The sequence below is a fragment of the Marmota flaviventris genome, chromosome 6, assembly GCF_047511675.1.
Source record: "Marmota flaviventris isolate mMarFla1 chromosome 6, mMarFla1.hap1, whole genome shotgun sequence".
Taxonomy (NCBI): domain Eukaryota; kingdom Metazoa; phylum Chordata; class Mammalia; order Rodentia; family Sciuridae; genus Marmota; species Marmota flaviventris.
In genome coordinates, this window is record NC_092503.1 from 138,627,958 (window position 1) to 138,653,168 (window position 25,211).

Sequence of the window (25,211 nt, forward strand, 5' to 3'; positions counted from 1 at the left end):
TCAGAGGTTTCAGTCCAAGGTTGACTGGTTCCACTGCTTCCGGGCTTGAAGCAAGGCATAAAGAATATCAAGGTGACGGGAGCATGTGGCAGAGGAGGTTGCTCATCTCATGGCACTCAGGAAGCAAAGAGTCAGAAATGAGCCGAGGACAATACTTGCCTTTCTAGGCATGCCCCAAGTGACTTGCTTCCTTCAACCAAGCTCCACCTTGTGGAGTTTCCATTGCCTCCCGATAATGCCATCAAACTATCCATCAATGGATAAATCCACTGATGAGGTCAGAGCCCTCACGATCTAATCACATTCCCAATTTTAAGGTAACCCCATCTCTAAAAACTGCTATGTTGGGGACTAAGCCTTCAACACATCAGTCTTCGGGGGGCTTTCCAGATCCAAGCCATCTCTTCAATCTCTAGGTCTTAAGATCGACAATTATAAAAGCAACAGTGCTTACCTCATGTTAGATTTCTGGCATCTTTTTTTTTTTTTTTTTTTGGTAGGGGGTGATTAAATATAATGATGAGCATTAAGCACTAGTAAGTGCCCAACAGACATAATGGTTATTTCTAGTCATATATTTTCTATAGGACTGGACATTTTATGTATGATTAGTGAAACAAAAAAGAAAAATTAGAAATAAAAAGTTACAGGTTTGGTGGGTTATTTACCTGGAAGCTGATTCTGGAAGGAAAGGTCAAAAAGGAAAAAAAAAAAAAAAGTATTTAAAAAAGCAAAATATTCCATGCCAATTTTGTAGCCCTTGGAACTGCATCTCCAGTCCTTGTCAGGTGTCTCTTATAAAATACCACATTGAACAAGAAGGAGGGCTCCATACCAATAAGGAGCACTGCTCTCCAATGACACAACCCATTTCCCCTCCATGCCTCTTTATTAAATTGGGGGAAAAAAAGAAACTAAGATTCTTATTTGTTTTCTAGTAACTCGCTCCTTGCATTTGCTCCCTTGCTAGATGGCTGAAAAAGGACATGCAACCCACCGAGGATCTCAAGTCAGTAATTCAAAGGATGTCAATGTTTGGCCCGATTCAGTCAGTCACCGCGTGTGGACATCAAAGTGCTGTAGTGGTGTTCAAGAATGTAACTTCAGCGTGTAAAGCCGTGAACGCTTTCCAAAGCAGGATCCCAGGCACAATGTTCCACTGTTCCTGGCAGCATCGATTCATGTCGAAAGATGTAAGACTTTCTAGTTCCAATAACCTACGTGAATTCTTAAAGCTTGTTTCATAAGTTTTTATTCATTAGGGCTGTAAGTAAAATATTCTCATCATAATTGACATATAGCACTGGAAAAAGGCCCAGTGAAGTTTATTTAGTTAAAATCAGCACTAACCGCATACCCTTCCTTTGATGGTCTTAACTCTTCTCTAAGTGGTTGTCACAGTTTTGATTTTCTGGATACAAAGTTCATGAGAGCATTCATGCATTCCTCTGACAGCCACCTTCCCTGGAGGACAGTGCATTCTTCAGCATTAATGGCATGTAGCTTTTCTTTCTCATTACTTCTGATCAACTCCTTTGAAATCCTCAAGGACTGATAAAACAAAACCAACAGGAAGATTAAGAGTTCTTCTAACAGCAGTGGGATATTCAGTAATTCTGGTTCTTATTTCTCCCATGTTCACTTAACTAATCCTGTAAGACACGTGTAATAATAAGACAGTGCTTCTCAACCTTTTATGTGCATATGAATCACCTTAGTACTTCTGGGGCAGGTCTATGATTATATGTTTTCAAAAAGTTCCAGATGAATGCTAAAACTTCTGATTCCAGGATCACATTTTGAATAGCAAGAATAAAAGAGCAGTCAGTCATTAACTACCCCATATAAAAAAAAGTAACAATCTCCTTATTGTGAAACCTCTCTCCTCTCTGGTTTTTCATCTGAATTCCAAAGTAAAAGAACTCAGAAACTACTGCTTATAATCTAAAGTTATCTCCACAAAGAATTGCCCCTTGGCCCTGTACCATAGGAACGAAATATCTATTTCATAAGTTTTATAAAAATCAGTATTTCCAACATCATTAGTTATTTTTTTAAAGATTTGTTTTTTGTAGTTGTAGATGGACATCATGCCTTTATTTTATTTGTTTATTTTTATGTGGTGCCAAGGATGGAAACCAGTGCCTCATACATGCTAGGCAAGACCTCTGCCACTGAGCTCCAGCTCCAGCACTAACAGTAATTATTTTTAACCTCAAATTTCGATGTGCTTAAAATCAACAAAAGATAATGTCTTTTCTTTATGACTTATTCCCTTAAGGTTTACACATTTTTCCCCTGGGGAAATTATTTTCAAGGTTTCTACAAGTAAAAGGTGAAGACTTACATTTGTGGGGAGTTTTGCATATGCTTTCAGCCTGGTCCAAACTTCTTTCTGGAAAGTGCTTTCAGGAAAAACTTCTGTAACGAGGCCTCGAGCACATGCCTCTCCTGCTGTTAACTTCCTCCCCAAAATAAGCATCTCAGCTGCCTGAAATAAAAAGCAAAGTTAAGACACTACCTTAATAAAAACAAAATTTAAGTTAACTGCAGAACTGACTGCTTTCAGAAGGCAAAGATTTGTTCATGGTCTTTTAAAGTTGCTTATATTCTCAATGAGGGAGAAGCTGATGACCTCAATGGGGCAACAGTTTGCAAACTGTGTCTGGAGACCACTGCAGGCTTCCATCTCTGCAAGGGCTAGACGGGCAACCATTTCTGTCCACCCAGGTTTGAAGAGGTAAGAATGGGCAAAGGCAGAAAGGACCTGAACCACGGCAGATGACCTACTGCTTTATAAACTATAATGATTACAAAAAAGGGTTAAATAACAACAACTCACAGTTTTGGGTCAAATGCTAGACATTTTCAAAATTCCATTACCTCGTGGTTTAGCTCTGATAAACCTGGTTTAGCTTTGACAGTTTTCTTTACCTATGTAGGCACTCAAATTATTTTACTTGACTTAAAGAAGTAAAGATGACTCAAATTGCATTTCTTAAAAAAAAAACTAAAAATAAAAAGTCCATGAGATGATTAAGTGGATGTCCTTTCTCTGTTTGCAGTTTGTCTTCCAGAAAAGCAAACACTATTCCAAGTGCTCTAAGCCTTCAAGTTGGTTCTGCTCCACTTTCCAAACCTGTATAATGATTTGGGGTATATGGCAGCAAAATGAGATTAAAAGAAGAAATATTTTCATCAAAAACCTAGCAGCCAATGAACAGGCACAATCTCACCCCCGGCCTCTGAGATCAGGAAGCATGTTGGCTAAGCCTTTCCCTACGCCACGCTCTCCAGCTGTGTCACAATCCCTTGGAGTCATGTACCAAGCATGGGTAACTAGGTTTCCATAACCACAGGGAAAGACCTGAGCAGCCACTTGGGAGTGGCTTGGGAGTCTCTTAATATCTTTCAAAACAGGCTGACAGAAAGGCTGTTGCTATTGGGAGTGGCTTTGGAAACATCCACGAGGCCCCACATTTCCTAGTATTTCATATGACTCTGAAAGTGAAGATGCTGGTGTACCATGTTCAGTGGATGTGGCTCATCCATTTAGTAACTAAGTGGCCCTCAGCTGAGCAGACCTAGGGGGCTGGGCACAGTCCTTGTCCTCCCACTATGCCACAGCTGTGGAGAACAAGATCTTGTGCTGCTTGCAATGAGACAGCATCAGGCAACTGGCTGAAAGGAGTGACCCAGTTTGGGAAGTTGCAGAAAATTTCCAATTTTCTTTAAGACCAGACACTTCCTAAAGCTTGGTTCCTCCACTTGTAAAACCCTTAGAGTTGGAGGTCAAATAGTTTCTATCTCTTTGTACATATCAGTAAGGGAAAGAAGAGAGAGTATGGGGTTATATTTGGAAGAGGAATGAAACATTAAACATTACTTTTAAGCTTCCCAGAAGTTACCTTGGCGGGGCCCATTATCTTCGGAAAAGTGTAAGAGGCACATCCCTCTGGGCTTTGGCCAAGTTCACTAAATGGAGTGTGAAATGTTGCCTATTTGGGGAGGGGGAAGAAAAGAAAACCATTTTTTAAAAATCACCACTTAATCATAATTTCAAAATGCTTAACAAAAAAATGTAGATTAGGATTATGCAGTGTGAAATCCACTCTTTTCAAGTCTTTGTTCAATGACACAGTATATTTTTAACATGGCCTTTGGTGGTCAATCCCTTCCTTCTTGCCATCCCTGTGCAATAACTAATTGGCTTTCTGTCCCTGTAGTCTGGCTTTTCTAGCATGCTATATAAATGGAATCCTATGTTCCAAAGCCTTTGAGTCTCACTTCTGTCCCCTGGCCTAAAGCTTCTGGGAATCACCACACTGTTGCATATTAGCCTACTTCTTGTTACTGTTGAGTAGAAATCCACTGTAGGGATAATTTGTATAATTTGCTTACCCATTTGCCATTGGAAATGCCACTGGTATTGTTTCCAGTACTTTGTGCACAAAACTGTTTAGAAAAATATCAAGTTGTTTTGATATACACAATTTCTTTTTGTCAATTACTCCTCAATGAAGCTGAAGAAAAATTAAATATTTTTCAGATAATTCTAACAAAATAAGGTTGTTGTGAAAAGGTAGCTCTGGGTAAACATGTTTTCAGTACTTGTTGGTGAATACCCACCAGTGTAATTGCTGGGTTGTGTGGAAAGTTACGCTGAACTTAAGAGAATAGCAGAGTCTGGACACTACTACCAGCCCCATTTGCTCCACCTCCTCACTATACTTTATTATTAAAAGTCCTTTTAATTTTAACCATATTCATGGGTGTGGAGCAGTCTCACCTTGTCCTAGTTTACATGTTGCTAATTATCAACGATGTTGAACATCTTTTCATGTACTTATATTAGTTATATTCACATCTTTGGTGAAGAACTGCTTATGTATTTTTCTTGGTGTTTTTAAAGTTAGACTCTTAACCTTCTTTTTATTGATTTGTAAGTTGTCTTTTATATTCAGGTTATGAGTCTCACTGTAAATCTCATGCAAATAATAATATTCTGGTGTGGATTATCTCTCCATTTTCTTTTTTTTTTTTAAAGTTATTTTTTAGTTGTAGTTGGCCACAACACAATACCTTTATTTTAATGTGGTGCTGAGCTTGAACCCAAGGCCTCACATGTGCTAGGTGAGCACTCTACCACTGAGCCACAACCCCAGCCCTCTCTCTCCATTTTCATAATGGGTGTTTCTCATATAGTTTCAAAAGTCATTTACTTTCTTTTCTGTGAAGGATTTATTCCTCTCTACTGCCCGTTTTTATATTAGGTTGGTAATTTATATAGATATACCTTAAAATATTAAGAGAGATTAGCCTCTTATGTGGGTTGAAAAATTGTTTCAATTTCCTCAATCTTTCGTTTGTCTTGGTGACTTAAGAGTTTTTAATCCAACCCCCACCCCCAACTGGTATTAGATACTAAATCAATCTTGATATTGCTTATTTGGAATACAATCATTTTTAATATTTTTCTAGATTTACTGTATTAAAGTATTAAGTATTAAAGTATTAAGTATTTTTCTATATTCTTTTTTTTTTTTAAAGAGAGAGAGAGAGAATTTTTAAATATTTATTTATTTTTTTTTTAGTTTTTGGCAGACACAACATCTTTGTTTGTATGTGGTGCTGAGGATCGAACCAGGGCTGCACACATGCCAGGCGAGTGCGCTACCGCTTGAGCCACATCCCCAGCCCCTTTTTCTATATTCTTGATGACCAATAAATCTTTATGAAGGAGAATTAATTTATAACTGATAAGATATAAAAGAATATTTAGATTTTATTTCCTATAGTCAAGCATGGTCTTTTTTAATGCATATTTCTCAGAAGATATAAATGTATAATGTATGCAACATATAAAGAAAAATATAAAAGAACATGTTCTTATTAATATCATTCATCTTTTTCTCCCCTCATAAAGAAGTATTATTCCAAGAATAAGTGAGGCCGGGTACGGTGGTACAGGCCTATAATCCTAGTGATTTGGGAGGCTGAGGCAGGAGGATCACCAGTCCGAGGCCAGCCTAAGCAACTTAGAGAGGCCCCAAGCAACTCAGCAAGACCCTGTCTCTAAATACAATGTTAAAAAAGGCTGGGGATGTGGCTCAGTGGTTAAGCACCCCTGGGTTCAATCTCTGGTACAAAAAAGAAAAAACAGTGAGATGACACAGACTAAGGAATATCACCTGAAAACTGAATGAAAATACCAACCAGACCTAGGGGGCCACAGACACATACAAACAAACTGATGATCAGCAGCAATCAGAATGTTTATTTGATAAAGCAGCAGACGTAGTTAGGGTGTAAACTAGACTGCTTGGTGCCTTTGGGATAGTTCCTTCCCTTTTCTGAGCCAGTTTCCCATCTGTAAAATGGTATGAAAGTAACTATCTCACCAGGCTGTTGGTGGAATATGTGAACGTGTGCATGTGTGATGTGCACTAACAGAGTGCCTAGTACACAGTGAGCACTCAGATCCTTACTATTATGACATAACTTCTCCCTGTGCATTAACTCATTTGCTAACAGAAAAGCTACCAAGCATTATTCACCACAGCTCATAAGGAAAAATGGCTAGAGTGAACTAATCACTATTTGACTATGTGGGTTAAATATGGGCCCATGATTTAACGTGGTATTTATTCATGAAGCCAATGATGATAAATCCTAAGGAATTTCTTCAGTAGTGAAAAATCAGATGTCTCTCACAAGGTGGCAGATGAGAAAATTTTACCAGCACATAAACATTTGAAGTACATAAGTCATTTGAAGAATCTGACAACTCTAGAGTCATTATCAGTTCTACAGTAAATATCCTAGGGTCAAAGTTCTGAAATAAATGTTATTGTGTCTTTCTTACAATGATGAAAACTGGAAACGGACTGTGGCTCCAGCAGTCAGGGACTGGTTACATTAGAGTAGTTATATAAACCAAACACTAGCACTGTTTATCTCTGAGAGGTAAAATTAAAGACTACTTAAAAAAAGACTGTGTATATGCAAGGTGCATATGACATGCTATAATAAAATACATATGTAGTAAAATAGTTGCTATTGTGAGCAAATTAACAATCTATCACCCTCACCTTTATCCCACCCCGACACATACATAACAGCAGGTATAATTTACTCAATTAGCAAAGATCTTGATTACAATATGCTATTATTAACTATGGTCCTCACGTACATGGGGTCTTTTGATCCTACGTATTTCCTACTCTGTATTCTTTGACCTATACTTTCCCATTTTCTGTCCCTGTGGAATTTTGAAAAATTTAGAAAAGTACACACACACACACACACACACCTTTTTTTTTTTTTTTTTTTGGGTACCAGGGATTGAACCCAGGGGCACTTAACCATCAAGCCATATTCCCAGTCCATTTTTATATTTTATTTTGAGCCAGGGTCTCACTAAGTTGCTTAGAGCCTTGCTAAGCTATTGAGGCTGACTTCAAACTTTGATCCTGCTGCCTCAGCCGCCTGAGTTGCTGGGATTACAGACTTGTGCCATCACACGCAGCTGCATGGAGTGATTTTTAACTTAACATTTTTCTTTGTACTTTTCTATATTTTTCAAAATCTTATTTTCCACTATGATAGAAACAAACTCTGGTAAGTACAAAAACTAAAATATTTAATTCAGTGGTGAACATATGGCTATACTTTTAAAAAAAATTTTTTTTCAGTGGCAAAAGGACACAATACTTTTATTTTGTTTGTTTATTTTTATGTGGTGCTGAGGATCGAATCCAGAGTCTCACACATGCAAGGCAAATGCTCTACCCCTAAGCCAAAACCCCAGCCCTGGCTATACTGTGTTTTGGGGAAGGAATTTCTCAGAGATTCAGTACTCTTATAAGAAAACCAAAGTACAGAGTATGTAATAACAACAATAATGAGCACATATAATAATCATCATTCTTATTCTAAAATTCTAAATACTAGGATTCATTTAGGGATCAAATAGTCAACTTGCACAACCTGAAATGATGCCATTTGCTTTTTGAAAACCAGCTTTTAAGTGTATCCTTAGTCTTTCAGAGTAATATGAAAATGGAATGTTGAATAACTACTTTATCATTTGATCAGAATACAGAACCATCAGCACTTGACACTGTCAACCATAATACTGGTGTTTAGCAAAATTCAAGTTAATAATGAAGGAAAAATAAAATCTATCCAATTGAGCTAATTTTTTGGAGATCGATCTAAATACAGTCCATCCTACTACAGCCACGTGTAACCAGCTACTACCAACAATGATAAAACGATCCGGAGGATCTCACTTCATTCCAGTGGTCTGGCCTCCACGTTTCTGGGAGCTGACTTACTTTGTCGGATGCATACACGACATCAAATAGCCCGAGAAGGGTGACCACGATTCCCACAGCTGGGCCATTTACCACTGCAACCAGAGGCTTAGGAAAATCTATAAAAGCATCTACAAAATCCCTATGAAAAAAGAAACAGAAAAGCATTAAATGTTCCAAGCAGGCAAGGAAGTTTGAATCTGAGAATAAATTTGAGACCCTGGCTCAAAATAAAATATACACACCAGCCAGCAGTGCTCCCTGCCTGGCCACTTCCCTGGTCTTCCCCCGAGAGTCACTAAGGACACCCCCCTGTATGGCTCCTGATGGAAGCTCGGCAGCGAATCCCACAGGCCAAACCTCGTTCAGATCCTGTACCATGGGCAGTGAGTTCAGAGATTACGACAGGTGACTGAGCACACGCTATGCTATCCCGGCATGGTGGGACTCAGACTCAGTGGGACAGAGAGGACAGGAAGAGCAAAGCTCTCACAGAGGTCTTCTGTGTCTTTCAAGACTACTTCAGTCTCCTGTCACCAGCACTCATGGAAATCATCCACTGCCCTGACCTGAGGAGAATGTGCTAAGTTCCCCTGCCTCATTACGAGAGAATTTTATTTCCAATTCTAGTTCACTTCCTGCCTTCTAGTCAATCTCATGTAGAGTGGCCGGATGGACAGGGGACAGAAGTCCAGGTGATAGAATGATAGAATGAATGCCCACCTACTATCAGAGACTTGGAGAAATAAGCTTGTTCAAAGTCACAGTTAACTGTATCAGCAGAGAAGTAGGCATTTCACTTTTGCTCAAGTAAATACCACTTTGATATATAAAAATGAACCCCAGGGGGCTGGGCTATAGCTCAGTGGTTGAACGTTTGCCTTGTACGTGTGAGGCACTGGGTTCAATCCTTGGCATCACATAAAAATAAATTATAAATAAAGATATAAATATAAAAATGAACTCCATGATCAGACAAATGTCACTCTTACCTTAGTAAAATGCTACAATTTTTAGCTGTCTCCTCTATTGAAGTGGGGGGAACATCTGTGAAGTTAGTCAGATCATTCCCACTACTGTAATAATCACCATTTCCTGTAAACAAGAAAACCAACCACCATTCATTTATGTATGCATTCGCTCTGTAACACCCGAGAATCTACTATGTACAAGCTCTAGGTGCTAGGCATTGAAAATACACTGGTGAACCAGCTATGGTTCTTGTCCTAATTTACAGACCAGCAAATTAGCTGGACATTGGTTTTAAAACACAATAATAAGTTAGGCACAGAGGTGCAGGCCTGTAATCCCAGCAGCTTGGGAGGCTGAGGTAGGAGGATCTCAAGTTTGAGGTCAGTTTGGTCAAGTTAGTGAGATCCTGTCTTGAAATAAAAAATGACAAGGACTAGGGTGTAGCTCAGTGGTAAAGGGCCCCTGGGTTTAATTCCCAATAATGGCAAAACCAAAACCACTCCCCACAAATGTAGAGAAGGTAACTAAGAGACAAAAGAGAGGTGTCTGATGATACGAATAAGGATCATGAGTTTGGTCTAGTCAGGGAGTTAATGGAGGGACTTTCCTAAAAAAAGGGAAAATTGAATTGAGATCTGGAGGAGTGGCAAGGCTAGATAGGGAGAGAATAGGAAATAAATTCATACAGAGGGAACTAATGTGCTGAGGGTCTACAAAGGGGTGTACCCCATGTGTACAATGGGCTGGAAAAAATAACCATGGCTGACGTAGAAATAGCCAGGGGAAGAAGACAGAGAATGAAGATGAGTAGGACAAGACTGTTGGGCTTTCTAAATCCTACTAAAAAGTCCTTTTTTATTTTAAGATATATTGAAGATGTGTGTGTGTGTGCCTGAGTGTGTATTTTTATTTTTTTTTTTGTACAGGGTATTGAATCCAGGGGCTTCACCACTGAGTCACATGCCCAGCCCTTTTAATTTCTTATTTTGATACAGGGTTTAAGTTGCTAAGTCTGGCCTTGAACTTGTGATCCTCCTGCCTCAGCCTCCCAAGTTACTGGGATTACAAGTGTACATTACCACACTAGTATTAGTATAATCTACATACAATAAAATGATCAGTTTTTAAATGTTCAGTTTAATGAGTTCTGATCACTGTATTTACCTGCATGATCACCATCCAAAACAAGATACAGTGATCCCCACTCCTTATCCTCCAAGATGTTCCACAGATGCCTCAAACCTTGCAATAGAACCAAACTAGTATATAATATTTTGTTCCCCAGTCAGCCCTCCATATCTGTGGGTTTCACATCTGTGGATTCACCAACAGAAAATATTTGGAAAAAAATGCCTAGGAACTGAACACGTACCAACTCTTTTTCCTTAATATATAGTATGACAATTATGTCAGCACTGACATTTTATTAGGCACTATAAATAATCAAGTGATAATTTAAAGTTTACAGACAGATGTGTATACGTTCTATGCATATAATGTGCCATTTCATATAAGGAACTTAAGCATCTGCAGATTTTGGTATTACTTGGGGTATACCATCATTCCAGAATGTTCCCAGGGGCTTTTCTGTAGTTACACTATCCCACCTGCCTCAAGGCAGTCACTTTAGGACATCAACCACTTTAGACTAGAACTTTTGTCTATTGCAAACCTTTATATAAAGTGAATGATACAATATGTACTCTTGTAATTGGCTTATTTTGTTGAAATATGCTTTAAAGACTCATCCATGTTCTTGTGTCTGTTATGTGTTACTTTTTATTGCTGAGTAGCATTCCATTGCATGAATAGTCAACGATTTATTTATCCAGCTGGTTTAAGACATCTTTTGCTTTGGCTACTGTGAATCAGGCCATCATGATGGTTCTTGTTCAAGCCATGTTAGGATACATGCTTATCCTTGAATTATTAAGGAGTGGGTAGCCCATGTCTATTATATGGTTATATATTTATAAATTAAAGCATTGCAATACTGGAAAACATCTTCACACTTTTTCACTTTATTTCCTATTTAGTGGAAGACTCTCGAAAATAGAAATTTAATTAAGAAGTCCAAGAAAATGTCTTACCTGTAATAACAGTTATGGCTGAGTTATCCGTGCTTGCAGCTTTGAGTGCATGAATAATTTCTTTATACATCTATGTGAAGGGGAAAATGAGGAAAAGAACACTGAAAATAAGAACTATCAGTCAATGGACTCACTCTGTCAATGTACAAGTCTGCTCTCACCAAACCTTTATATTGATTATATTTTAACAGCCAAAAAATGGACCAATATGCCGGGCATGGTGCCGCACCCTTGTAATCCCAGTGGCTAGGGAGGCTGAGGCAGGGGGATCATGAGTTCAAAGCCAGCCTCAGCAACAGCAAGGTGCTAAGCAACTCAGTGAGACCCTGTCTCTTAAATTAAAAAATATAAAAAAGGGCTGGGGATGTGGCTTAGTGGTTGAGTGCCCTCAGTTCAATCCCTGGTACCTGTTCCCCCACTCCAAAAAAAGTGGACCACGATACCTAAAAGGATTTTCATTTGTTTTGTAATTATTTGATGCATATAATATACCAGGCACTTTGATAGATGCAGAGGAGCTAAAACCACTTTGTTTTTAAAGTGAGCAAAAAGGATGCAGACCTTAAGATTTTAGAATTAATACAGGAGATTACTGTGCTCAAATGGAGCCACGGGTCTAAAGCATGAAACAGCATGAAGCTCATGGGAAGTGCTGAGGTTTGTTGAGGATGGGTGACGTAGGAGATGGTCAGAGAAAATTTTCCACAAAGCAGTATTCTGCTGTGACCTCAAGAAAGAATAGGTGTCCTGGACAGTCTGGGAAGTGGTAAAGAATGCCACAGGCTGAGATGTCCAACCACTGTAATAGTATTCAAGGACAATGCCCTCTAAATTTTAAATCAGCAACACGTCTGAAAATCTTGGACATGTTGCTATTGCTATTAATGCATTTAAAATAGGTACAGGGGGCTGGGGTTGTGGCTCAGTGGCAGAGCACTTGCCTAGCATTTGTGAGGCACTGGGTTTGATCCTCAGCACCATATGCAAATAAAATATAAAAAAATAAAGGTACATCAACAACTAAAAAATATTAACAAAAATAAAGTAGGTGCAGTCTCTATCGTAGATGACATTTCCATGTGGGAAAGAATGATGAAGAGGGCTGATATTTACGGATATAATAACACTGAAAAAAGTTAAGGTATAGACTTTACATAATGCATGAACAAAGATGTAGTCATTTCCACTGAGGGAGGGAATAAGAAATAATTCCTTTACTACAGTAATGACATAATCCAGATTTAGAATAAGTATAACTTTAGATTTTCTTGCTGTTTAGCTATGTGAACTTAAGTGTCTTCTTGTCTATTTAATTGTTAAATAACGGTAGTAGGCTTCTTGTGAAAAATACAGCTCTGTGCAGAAAGTGCTGACCCTTATTAGGCACCTGGGAAGACTAGCTATTAGTGTCAGGGTTACATAGAAACGAGTTAGGGTAAACAGAAATACAATTTTGAAAATTAAGTGCCTTATCAACTATATGACAATCATGAAATGCTTACTTAAGAATATTTCAGATCAGTATGTTCTCTGTTCCACACTGCAGAAACACAATCGTTATAATCCCACTGAGCACTGGATAAATTCCCTGTAATTTATTTCATGGGGGAAGGGGCTGAAGTCCTTATTTTGTTATCTTTCTAGTTCAGGGACAAATTCAAAGTTGTCCTGGTAGAGCACAGTGGGGTTTTGGTTTACTGAAGATAAAGTCATTTGTCCTTTTCTCCTCTACTCTTATAAAATAAAATCCGTAAGAGCAGAAAAGTCCAACTGATAGTCAGACACTTTTGGGGGGCAGTTTATATTAATCTCAGAGTGCCTCTCTGCATATGCTCTTGTATCAACACATATTTCATTTATATTAACTGATTTGTGCTTCTATTCATAGGAAAATCTCAGTGCCCTTTGGATACATTGCTCCGACCCAAAACTCACAAATCCTCAACAAAACATGGCCAATCCGAAGAAAACAGTGGCCACTATTAATGATCTTGAACAAACCAAACCAGAGACATTTTTAAAGTAGAAATAATGTTGAAGCTCAACAGTTTCTTTTTCTTTTTCTTTTTTTTTTTTTTGAGTGGAACAAAGAAAAGAAGAGGAAAAGAAAAACAGGACACACTCGCAGGGCAGGGAACATTACCGAAGTGGTGATGGCATTTTTTTTGGTGGGCCGGTTAAACATGATCTTTGTGATGCCATCTTGAGAGGTCACTATGATGTTTTCAGATCCCGGTTGTTTCTCTTTGGCTGCTGCAGGCTTCACTTGGCTAGAAGACTCGGACGAAGGACTCAAACTGGACACCAAATCCACATAGTTCTGCCTGGCAGTTTCCTGAAGAGTAGATGACAAAGAGGTTCAGCTGACAGTCAATGAATAAGCACTTTGAGAAACATAATATGCTAACGATTAGCAGGCTGCAATAAATAAAAGAGTTCAAAGGCTCTGTTGATGATGGCTTGGTGAGAAGCACCAAGCTTCTTTAGATGTCTAGCAAAGAAAATAAAAGGCAACTGGGCATGGTGGCACATGTCTGTAACCTCAGTGGCTTGGGAGGCTGAGGCAGGAGGATCATAAGTTCAAGGCCAGCCTCAGCAACTTATAGAGGTCCTAAGCAATTTGTGAGACCCTGTCTCAAAAAACAAAAACAAAACAAAACAAAAAAACCCCACAGAGTATAACAAGTAAATTCACCTTGGGCAGACTGCCAAGGGCATTCCATGCATCCCATTTGGCTTTATTGACGAAGTCCAACATGCTTGGTTTGGGTGTGTTACAAGGTCCTTCAGTGGCCTATGAAGAGGAGAGGGGTGATTAATGGCCAAATGTCCATGAAAATTGGAGCCCTAAATATTTAAGATCCATAAAATCCACAGATAGCATGAATGTCTCCCCCCATATAAATATAAAATATATATTTTATATAGAATCACCTGAACTCTCCTCTCACCCTCTTTTTTTTTTTTTTAAACATTGTTGCTTAAAACACACACAAAAAAAGACTGGAGAGAGAAAAGGTGCTATTGGATTAGTCCCTAAAATAAATTATAACTACCTGCATATGGAAATAATGCAAGAAAAAGGCTCTCGGAAAGTGCTATCTGAAAAATTCTAATAGTTCCTTATTTTTACACTGATGATCATATATTTCACAATAACATTCAAGCCAACCATTTTCAAAAGAACTAGCCAACAAACATTTGGAAACCCACAGTACATTCTGAAAGCCCATCTATAGGAGCAAAAACCACACTGCTTGGGTGGCAGATTTCTGGTAACTGGACAACAGAATTGTAGCTGGTGGAGGGAGGGGTGTGGGCTGTCGGAACCACTAGCTCTCAGGAAACTTCACTGAAGGACATGTCAGTGAAAAGCAAAGAGCAATTATAGTTTATTTACTTGAGGTTAGGTGGAGTGGGTGTCTTGAGATAAATAAAACATCCTGTTCAGCTACTTCTTAGAAATTGCAATTTAAAATTCCATGTAAAAATTTCTAAATTTTGTAAGACAGTAAAAGAGGAAAAGGAGTAAAGGATAATGACTGAGTCATCCTGCAAGTGAGCCATCTGAAAAGCTGGAGGGAACAGAATCCATAAGATAAGGGTTTGACCTTATTGGCTCACCACTCTCACTTCTGACACCAGTTTTTGAGGTATGGGGGGCGGGTATTCCCAAGACTACCCTCAGGTTCAATAATTCACTAGAAAAAGTCACAGAACCCACTGCAAGCTGTTACACTCACGGTTACAGTTTTTTACAGAAAAGGATACAGATTAAAATCAGTCAAGGGAAAAAGCACACAGGACAGAATTCATAGCAGAAGCAAATGTGGCAATTCTGTTGTCCTCTCCTCAGAGAGTCAGGACAGTGTAACTCAGAATCTATGTGTGACAATATTCACAGAGTCTTGCCAACCAGAGAAGCTCATTTCAGCTTTTATGTCCAGAGTTTTTACCAGGTCTGTATCATGCAAGCATCATCAGACAAACTGAAGCCCCTCCCTGTATTGTTTATACCTGGTGAGGCCCTACCACAATGTGAGACTGTCCAGGCACACAAAGGCATGCCAATCAAGAATATATAGTTCAAGGGTTTAGAGATTATCTCCCCAAATCAGAGGGGGCAAAACCTTGTGTGGCAAAGTTCATGCCAATCATCTAACAGAAAAAAAAACACAGGAGACCAGAGTGGCAGACGTGCCAGGGAAGTCTTTGGCATTATACCTTCAAAGCTTTGGTTTTTTCAATTTGCTATAAAAAATTTCACACACAAACCAAAGTATAATATTAAAATGAGTCCCTAATACTCCACTGCTCAAATTGAACGATTTTCAAATTTTTCCTTGCTTCATCTATTTTCTTTCTTTTTGGCTATTTTTAATGAATCCCAAACATCAGGCTACCTCACCCCTCCACATTGAGTATACATTTCTTATAAAACAGTTACATTTTCTTAGATAACCATGACATCATTAACAATAAATCCTATTTGCATGGGATACCACCATGGCAGAGAACTGACGTCACCAGAATGTGGAGGAGGAGATAACTTCATTGAAACCAGTGGTGACAGGTGTGTAACCCCCTAGCCTTCCCTCTCCACACAGCGGGGAAACCTTAAGGGCCCCTCCCAGCTCTCCCGTGAGCGAGATAGTCAGACCAAGGGAATCAGCAGTGGCGCGGGACCCGCAGCGCGGAACTCCCGGCTACCGCTCCTACCAGTGCTGACAACTGAGGTCTCTTGCATCAGCTACCTGGGGTGTGGCTACCGGAGGGCAAGCGAATTTCGCTGAGCGTTGTCAGCCCCAAGCTCTACAAACTTAGGGTCTAAGGGAATGGCAAACAGGGAGAGTGTGCCCAGTCGTTCATGAAAACAGGGCTCCCGGGAGCAGCAGACCTGGCGTGTAGCCAGTATTGTGGTGAGCGTCACCGGTGAGCTGGGCCTGGCTTGAGGAAAAGTGGGGAAGTGACTAGACACAAGAGAAGGCCCTAGGCACTCAGGATTGGACACCGCCCAGTCTGGGAGGAGGAGCTGCTGCACAGTGATTGGTTCCCGCGTATCGAGAGGAGAAGCTTGGCCCGGTGGGCACAGCTCCACCTACTGGAAGAGAAGTTAATCAAACTCTAAGACTGCATTTATTATTATTTTTTTTAAATTTGAGTTTTTTTTCATTTTCATTTTTTTTGTTGTTGTTTTTAAAATTTCTTTTTTAATTTTAATTTTTTATTATTTTTTAAATTTTTTTTCTTTTCTATTTTTTTCTTTTGTCTTTTCATTTCTTTTCAATTTTCTTATTCCCCCTTTCTTGAATTCTACCTGCTTACTCTCATTCTCTTTAGTGACTTCTTCCCTTCCCTTCTAATACCTTTCCTCCCAAGCATCAAATAAATTTATAGGAGTAAACAGTAACTCAGCAGTCAAACAGAACAAAAAGTAACATGAGCAGCATGAAAAAGCAAGGAAGAAAAGGAGTACAAACAATGCAGGACAGCCTAAATATTCAGGAGGACCTAGAGTCATCAGAAAAATGGTCAAATAAAGAACTCAAGGAACACCTTAGACAGATGGAATGGAACCTTAAAGAGGATATGAGACAGCAAATTCAAACAGTGAAAGAACACATTGAAATTGAATTACATAAACAGATAAAAGAAGAAGTTAAGCATCTTTATCAGGAGATAGAGATTATTAAAAAAATCAAACAATAATTCTAGAAATGAAGGAAACTATAAACCAAATTAAAAACTCAAATGAGAGTATCACTAACAGAGTGGAGCAAGTAGAAGCCAGAACGTCAGAAAATGAAGACAAAATATATCATCTTGAAAAGAGTCTAGCCAACTCAGAAAGGCTGGTAAAAAATCACGAGAAAAACATCCAAGAGATATGGAATAACATAAAAAAACCAAACTTAAGAGTCATCGGGATAGAGGAAGGTATAGAGATTCAAACCAAGGGAATGAGTAACATGCTGAATGAAATAATTACAGAAAACTTTCCAGAAATAAAAAAGGAAACGGATATACAAATTGTAGATGCATACAGGACACCAAGCATACAAAATCACAGTAGACCAACGCCAAGACACATTGTTATGAAGATATCCAATATACAGAACAAAGAAAAAATATTAAAAGCTACAAGAGAAAGGAGGCAGATTACATTCAGGGGTAAACCAATAAGGTTAACAACGGATTTTTCATCACAGACGCTGAAAGTGAGAAGATCCTGGAACAATGTATTTCAAACACTGAAAGACAATGGATGCCAACCAAGAATTCTGTATCCAGCAAAATTAAGCTTCAGGTACGACAACGAAATAAAAATCTTTCATGATAAACAAAAGTTAAAAGAATTTGCAGCCAGAAAACCAGCATTGCAAAGCATCTTGAGCAAAACACTACATGAGGAAGAAATGAAAAACAATAACCAAAACCATCAGTGGGAAGTGCCTCAGTAAAGACAGAGGGTGGGGGGAAAGCTAATCATGGAGAAACAAACTAAATTAAAAAAAAAAAAGCTAAATAATCAAACATGGCTGGAAGTACAAACCATATATCAATAGTAACTCTAAACGTTAATGGCTTAAACTCTCCAATAAAGCGACATAGGCTGGTAACATGGATTAAAAAAACAAATCCAACAATATGCTGCCTCCAGGAGACATATCTAATTGGAAAAGACATACACAAGCTGAAGGTGAAAGGTTGGGAAAAAATATACCACGCACACGGTCCTCATAAGCAAGCAGGGGTGGCCATCCTCATATCGAATAAAATCGACTTCAAGACTAAGTTAATCAAAAGGGATAAGGAAGGACATTATATACTATTAAAAGGAACCATTCACCAACAAGACATAACAATTATCAATATTTATGCACCAAATAATGGTGCTGCGACATAAAACAAATTCTCCTCAAGTTCAAGAATCAAATAGACCACAACACAATAATTATGGGTGACTTCAACACACCCCTCTCACCATTGGACAGATCCTCCAAACAAAAGTTGAATAAAGAAATTATAGAACTCAATATCTTAATCAATAATCTAGTCTTAACTTACATATATAGAATATATCAACCATCATCAAGTGGATATACTTTTTTCTCAGCAGCACATGGATCCTTCTCAAAAATAGACCATATATTATGCCATAGGGCAACCCTCAGTAAATATAAAGGGGTGGAGATAATACCATGCATTTTATCTGATCATAATGGAATGAAACTGGAAATCAATGATAAAAGAAGGAAGGAAAAATCCTACATCACATGGAAAATGAACAATATGTTACTGAATGATCAATGGGTTACAGAAGACATAAAGGAGGAAATCAAAAAATTCTTAGAGATAAATACAGACACAACATATCGGAATCTATGGGACACAATGAAAGCAGTTTTAAGAGGGAAATTCATTGCCTGGAGGTCATTCCTCAAAAAAAGAAAAAACCAACAAATAAATGAGCTCACACTTCATCTCAAAGCCCTAGAAAAGGAAGAGCAAAACAACAGCAAATGTAGCAGAAGGCAAGAAATAATTAAAATCAGAGCGGAAATCAACGAAATTGAAACAAAAGAAACTATTGAAAAAATTAACAAAACTAAAAGTTGGTTCTTCGAAAAAATAAATAAGATCGACAGACCCTTAGCCATGCTAACGAAGAGAAGAAGAGAGAGAACTCAAATTACTAACATACAGGATGAAAAAGGCAATATCACAACAGATGCTACAGAAATACAGAAGACAATTAGAAATTATTTTGAAAACCTATATTCCAATAAAATAGAAGATAGTGAAGACATTGATAAATTTCTTAAGTCATATGATTTGCCCAGACTGAGTCAGGAGGATACACACAATTTGAACAGACCAATATCAATGGATGAAATAGAAGAAGCAATCAAAAGACTACCAACCAAGAAAAGCCCAGGACCGGATGGGTATACAGCGGAGTTTTACAAAACCTTCAAAGAAGAATTAATACCAATACTTTTCAAGTTATTTCAGGAAATAGAAAAAGAGGGAGCTCTTCCAAATTCATTCTATGAGGCCAACATCACCCTGATTCCAAAACCAGACAAAGACACCTCAAAGAAAGAAAACTATAGACCAATATCTCTAATGAACCTAGATGCAAAAATCCTCAATAAAATTCTGGCGAATCGGATACAAAAACACATCAAAAAAATTGTGCACCATGATCAAGTAGGATTCATCCCTGGGATGCAAGGATGGTTCAATATACAGAATTCAATAAATGTTATTCACCACATCAATAGACTTAAAGATAAGAACCATATGATCATCTCGACAGACACAGAAAAAGCATTCGACGAAGTACAGCAACCCTTTATGTTCAAAACATTGGAAAAACTAGGGATAACAGGAACTTACCTCGACATTGTAAAAGCTATCTATGCTAAGCCTCAGGCTAGCATCATTCTGAATGGAGAAAAATTGAAGGCATTCCCTCTAAAATCTGGAACAAGACAGGGATGCCCTCTATCACCACTTCTATTCAATATAGTTCTTGAAACACTGGCCAGAGCAATTAGACAGACGAAAGAAATTAAAGGCATAAAAATAGGAAAAGAAGAACTTAAATTATCACTATTTGCAGTAGACATGATTCTATACCTAGAAGACCCAAAAGGGTCTACAAAAAAACTACTAGAACTAATAAATGAATTCAGCAAAGTGGCAAGATATAAAATCAACACGCATAAAAAAAGGCATTTCTGTATATCAGCGACAAAACTTCTGAAATGGAAATGAGGAAAAACACTCCATTCACAATATCCTCAAAAAAAATAAAATACTTGGGAATCAACCTAACAAAAGAGGTGAAAGATTTATATAATGAAAACTACAGAACCCTAAAGAGAGAAGTAGAAGAAGATCTTAGAAGATGGAAAAATATACCCTGTTCATGGATAGGCAGAACTAACATCATCAAAATGGCGATATTACCAAAAGTTCTCTATAGGTTTAATGCAATGCCAATCAAAATCTCAACGGCATTTCTTGTAGAAATAGAGAAAGCAATCATGAAATTCATATGGAAAAATAAAAGACCCAGAATAGCAAAAGCAATTCTAAGTAGGAAGTGTGAATCAGGCGGTATAGCGATACCAGACTTCAAACTATACTACAGGGCAATAGTAACAAAAACAGCATGATGATACTGGTACCAAAACAGGCGGGTGGACCAATGGTACAGAATAGAGGACACAGAGACTAATCCACAAAGTTACAACTATCTTATATTTGATAAAGGGGCTAAAAGCATGCAATGGAGGAAGGATAGCATCTTCAACAAATGGTGTTGGGAAAACTGGAAATCCATATGCAACAAAATGAAACTGAATCCCCTCCTCTCGCCATGCACAAAAGTTAACTCAAAATGGATCAAGGAGCTTGATATCAAATCAGAGACTCTGCGTCTGATAGAAGAAAAAGTTGGCTCCGATCTACATATTGTGGGGTCAGGCTCCAAATTCCTTAATAGGACACCCATAGCACAAGAATTAATAACAAGAATCAACAAATGGGACTTACTTAAACTAAAAAGGTTTTTCTCAGCAAGAGAAACAATAAGAGAGGTAAATAGGGAGCCTACATCATGGGAACAAATTTTTACACCTCACACTTCAGATAGAGCCCTAATATCCAGAGTATACAAAGAACTCAAAAAATTAGACAATAAGATAACAAATAACCCAATCAACAAATGGGCCAAGGACCTGAACAGACACTTCTCAGAGGAGGACATACAATCAATCAACAAGTACATGAAAAAATGCTCACCATCTCTAGCAGTCAGAGAAATGCAAATCAAAACCACCCTAAGATACCATCTCACTCCAGTAAGATTGGCAGCCATTCTGAAGTCAAACAACAACAAGTGCTGGCGAGGATGTGGGGAAAAGGGTACTCTTGTACACTGCTGGTGGGACTGCAAATTGGTGCGGCCAATTTGGAAAGCAGATGGAGATTCCTGGGAAAGCTGGGAATGGAACCACCATTTGACCCAGCTATTGCCCTTCTAGGACTATTCCCTGAAGACCTTAAAAGAGCGTACTACAGAGATACTGCCACATCAATGTTCATAGCAGCACAATTCACAATTGCTAGACTGTGGAACCAACCCAGATGCCCTTCAATAGATGAATGGATAAAAAAAATGTGGCATTTATACACCATGGAGTATTACGCAGCACTAAAAAATGACAAAATCATGGAATTTGCAGGGAAATGGATGGCACTAGAGCAGATTATGCTAAGTGAAGCTAGCCAATCCCTAAAAAATAAATGCCAAATGTCTTCTTTGATATAATGAGAGCAACTAAGAACAGAGCAGGGAGGAAGAGCAGGAGGATAAGATTAACATTAAACAGAGACATGAGGTAGGAGGGAAAGGGAGAGAAAAGGGAAATTGCATGGAAATGGAAGGAGACCCTCATTGTTATACAAAATTACATATAAGAGGTTGTGAGGGGAATGGGAAAATAAACAAGGAGAGAAATGAATTACAGTAGATGGAGTAGAGAGAGAAGATGGGAGGGGAGGGGAGGGGGGATAGTTGAGGATAGGAAAGGTAGCAGAATACAACAGTCACTAATATGGCATTATGTAAAAATGTGGATGTGTAACTGATGTGATTCTGCAATCTGTATTTGGGGTAAAAATGGGAGTTCATAACCCACTTGAATCTAATGTATGAATTATGATATGTCAAGAGCTCTGTAATGTTTCGAACAACCAATAAAAAAAACCAATAAATCCTATATAGTTTCTAAAACTCGGTCTATATTCAAATCTCCCCAGCTGTCTCAAAGTAACTTTTTAGTTGATTTATTCTAATCAGGAGTCAAATAAGGTCTACACATTTGAATGTTATATTTTTAAAATCTCTTATGCTTTGGAGTGACCCTGAGGTGTTACGTTATGCCCTACCAGTATTTCAAGTCCCAAAACACACACACACACACAAACAGCCCATCTATACTCTTCAGACAAAAGGCAACCATACACTCAAAATATTAAATTGCATTTTAGTAGACCTACAGCAAATGTATTTAAGGAGTCACTTGCTCAAAATGTCTCTAAATAATGTCAGACTTTAGGCATTTACCTGCTTATACAGGGCATACAGTTTTAGCTTCACTTCATTTCCTGGATCCTTCGTCAAGAGTTTCAATTGATTCCTTGCATTTTCAAAGTCCTTCTCACTGGCTCTCATTGCTGTTCTGTTCATGTGCAGCTGAACTACTGGGAAGCGAAGGACCTGCAGAAGACTACAAATAGCCTGATTCTATTTATTTCCAGTCATATTTCTGCAGTCTTATATCTTACTGTTCTCACCACATACACATGCCAAAATGCTGTGTAAATATTTTCTTTATACTTGTCCCAGGAAGAGAAACCAACATAGAAGCTAATTGTAGTAATTTTAAGATCATGGAGGTTTGTTTTTTTCTTGGGGGGGGGCAGTGATGCTGGGTGTTATACTCAGGGGCACTCGAACACTGAGCCACATTCCCAGCCCATAATTTTAAAATAATGGAAAAAAAATCTGCAATTCAGCGAGGCATTTGTATGCAATTCAAAACCACCAGCAGGAAAGTTTGTCCATGTAAATTTTGTTACAGGCAAGAAATAAATGAAATGCACTTAAGACAGAAGCTGGCAGAACAAGGGATTAGGATGCACAGAACTTAGTGGTGAGTCCTAAGGTCCTGAAACAGCCTCTGCACTCACTGATTAGTCATATGTAACTATTATCAGGTCAATTCTAGGCGACAAAACACTTGTCCCAACATACACACAGTGGAAGGAGGAAGACACAAGAAATGTCCAAAAGGACAGATGAACAGTTGGCATTCCACACACCTCTTCTCAGGAAGGTAGGAAGGAATCTACCTGTGCAGGAAAGTAGTCAGTGAAGCAGGCTCAGCAAGTGTACTCCATCCTCACAGTCAGGATACAAGACAGACAGGCGCAGAGCAGAAACAGCAAGCAAGGCAGGGGGTTAAGTTTTTAAGAACCCAAGTGAGATGGTGAACTTCAAAGCACAGTACTGAGGCCAGAAGCAAAAAATTGGACGTTCACAATGATGACCCTGAATAATAAAGTTAAGGGCATTAAAAATAATTAAAATAATAGATACAAATAAAGCCCAAACCTAGCAATCATCATCACCTTCTTTGCATTTATGTTACTGGCAAATGGTACAATGACCTCAAGGTTTAAATCCTGGGATATCAGGAATTCTGTAAAATCCGCTTACAGTAATTCCCCCCACTCCCCACAAAAAAGTGTGTGTGTGTGTGGGGGGGGGGGGCTCAATTTACCTGAATTTGGCACGGGGAAAATTTCAAGTAGAAAATCAAGAACAATTTAAAATGTCTTCAATGGGCTTAAATATGCAACTTCCCATCAAATGTGGTGTCAACTTAGCTATTTTAAAATGAAGCCTGGGTCTTAAAAACATATTGCAAAATTACGACCATTTAAGATAATAAGATCGCTCATAATTCCACCACTTCAAAGCAATCACCAAGTTCCAGGTTTTGTTTCGTACACAGATTCTTTTTGGGTGGTTTACAGTCAGGACATGTAACATTACTTGTTTGACATTATAACTCGTGTGTTCTCCAAAAGAAGCAGAGTTTCCAGCCCACTTTGGTGACAAGGGCTTTTCTACAGCGCTCAGCAAACAAGCAAACCCGTGTTTCATCGCTCTACTCAGTTTATCAAAAGACACTGTGCACCCTAGAAGTTCCCAGGGTGAGCTGGCAGGCCCGGGCACCCGGGTAAGCACCCGAGCAGCGGGGGCGGCCCTCCCACCGGGAGCCAGTTTCGGATGGGCGCGTGCGCGAGGCGCGGAAGCAGGCGGAGGCCTGGGGGACCCTCCAAAGAGAGGTCCTCCGAAGTCCCCGGCCTCCAGAGGATGCATCCTGACTCTCCTGGGCCCAGCGGAGGAGGAAGGCACGCTGTGAAGGTCACCCTCTCGCTGGAGAACCACGTAGGTGAAACCCTGCAGCCGCCCAGACCAGACAACAGCGCGGCTCCCGCGAGACTGGCGGGAGGCAACCCCGCAAGGGCAGCGGTGTCCGGCAGGCGACTTTGGGCCGGGCGGCCGAGGCGTCAACCTTACCTCGGACTCCAGGAACGGGTCAGCCTCCCTGCCATGGTAGCTATCGCGAGCCCCGGCGAGGACGGAACGGGACGGGGACGGGACAGGAGCGCAGTCAGGATGTAGCACGCGACTTGGGCGGGGCCGAGGCTGGGGGCGTGGTCCGGGTTTGGGGCGGGGCCGAGGCGCGGGAAAGCTGCCAGGAAAGGAGGGACCGCGGGGCGCACGGGTCGGACTGGCTGACCTGTGCAGCTGGAGGGTCCCCGGCGCGTGACAGAGGCGCCCCCGGGCACTGGGCGACGGTGCTCAGGCCGGGGAGGCGTCAATGGGTGCAGCGCGCGCTGTCCCCGGGCGCCCTAGCGCTCGGGAGAAGAGGACGTTGTTTACGGAACACCGGACCCTGCGAACGCTGCGACCGCCAGGGCACCCGGCGCCCTACTAGGGTTCAGTCCGAGTGTCCTGCGGAGACTCGCAAGGAGGGGCCACTTCCCCCTGTGGTCCAGCCGTGAGCTCTGATGGGCAGTCCCAGCCTTAGATATAGGCAGTGGGGGTCACAGTTGAGGGGTTAAAAATAACCTCGTTATTCACCCCCAAGCAGGAGAGATTTACAGACCTGGAATGTTGCCTGAGGATCAGGAATGGCCTCTGAAATATTTTAAATCAACATTTTCATGTCAAATCTGT

General features: G+C 39.6%; 2 protein-coding genes across 4 annotated transcripts in view; one reads left to right on the forward strand and one right to left on the reverse strand.

Annotated features, from left to right (window-relative positions):
• LOC114102627 (testis expressed protein 56) overlaps positions 1–1,247 on the forward strand; it is a 29,360-nt gene extending 28,113 nt beyond the window's left edge. Inside the window, exon 3 of the mRNA XM_027948089.3 lies at positions 971–1,247. Within this exon, the coding sequence (XP_027803890.2) occupies positions 971–1,247 (277 nt within the window). The remainder of the gene's footprint in view (positions 1–970) is intronic.
• Eci2 (enoyl-CoA delta isomerase 2) lies at positions 1,237–24,661 on the reverse strand. 3 transcript variants are annotated; one of them, XM_027948312.3, is made up of 10 exons: positions 24,549–24,661; positions 22,524–22,686; positions 14,076–14,174; positions 13,524–13,715; positions 11,381–11,450; positions 9,311–9,413; positions 8,340–8,460; positions 3,909–3,998; positions 2,348–2,491; positions 1,237–1,551 (listed from the first exon to the last, which is right to left on the reverse strand). In XM_027948312.3, the coding sequence occupies exons 1-10, from the start codon at positions 24,581–24,583 to the stop codon at positions 1,396–1,398; spliced, it is 1,173 nt and encodes a 390-aa protein (XP_027804113.2). In that variant the 5' UTR covers positions 24,584–24,661; the 3' UTR covers positions 1,237–1,395. The 3 variants fall into 3 exon arrangements, with proteins under 3 accessions (XP_027804113.2, XP_071469753.1, XP_027804114.2); XM_071613652.1 differs by having other exon boundaries at positions 22,524–22,697; XM_027948313.3 differs by having other exon boundaries at positions 22,524–22,676; positions 24,549–24,631.
• Between the last annotated feature and the right edge of the window lie 550 nt (positions 24,662–25,211).

Excerpts from the sequence above, each read along its gene's own strand:
- Eci2 (XM_027948312.3), bottom strand. The coding sequence starts at position 24,583 with ATGGCAGGGAGGCTGACCCGTTCCTGGAGTCCGAG. Across the intron at positions 13,716-14,075 it reads CCCTTGGCAGTCTGCCCAAG|GAAACTGCCAGGCAGAACTA; the intron begins GTGAATTTACTT and ends TCTACTCTTCAG. Across the intron at positions 2,492-3,908 it reads AGATAATGGGCCCCGCCAAG|GCAGCTGAGATGCTTATTTT; the intron begins GTAACTTCTGGG and ends TTTTTATTTCAG.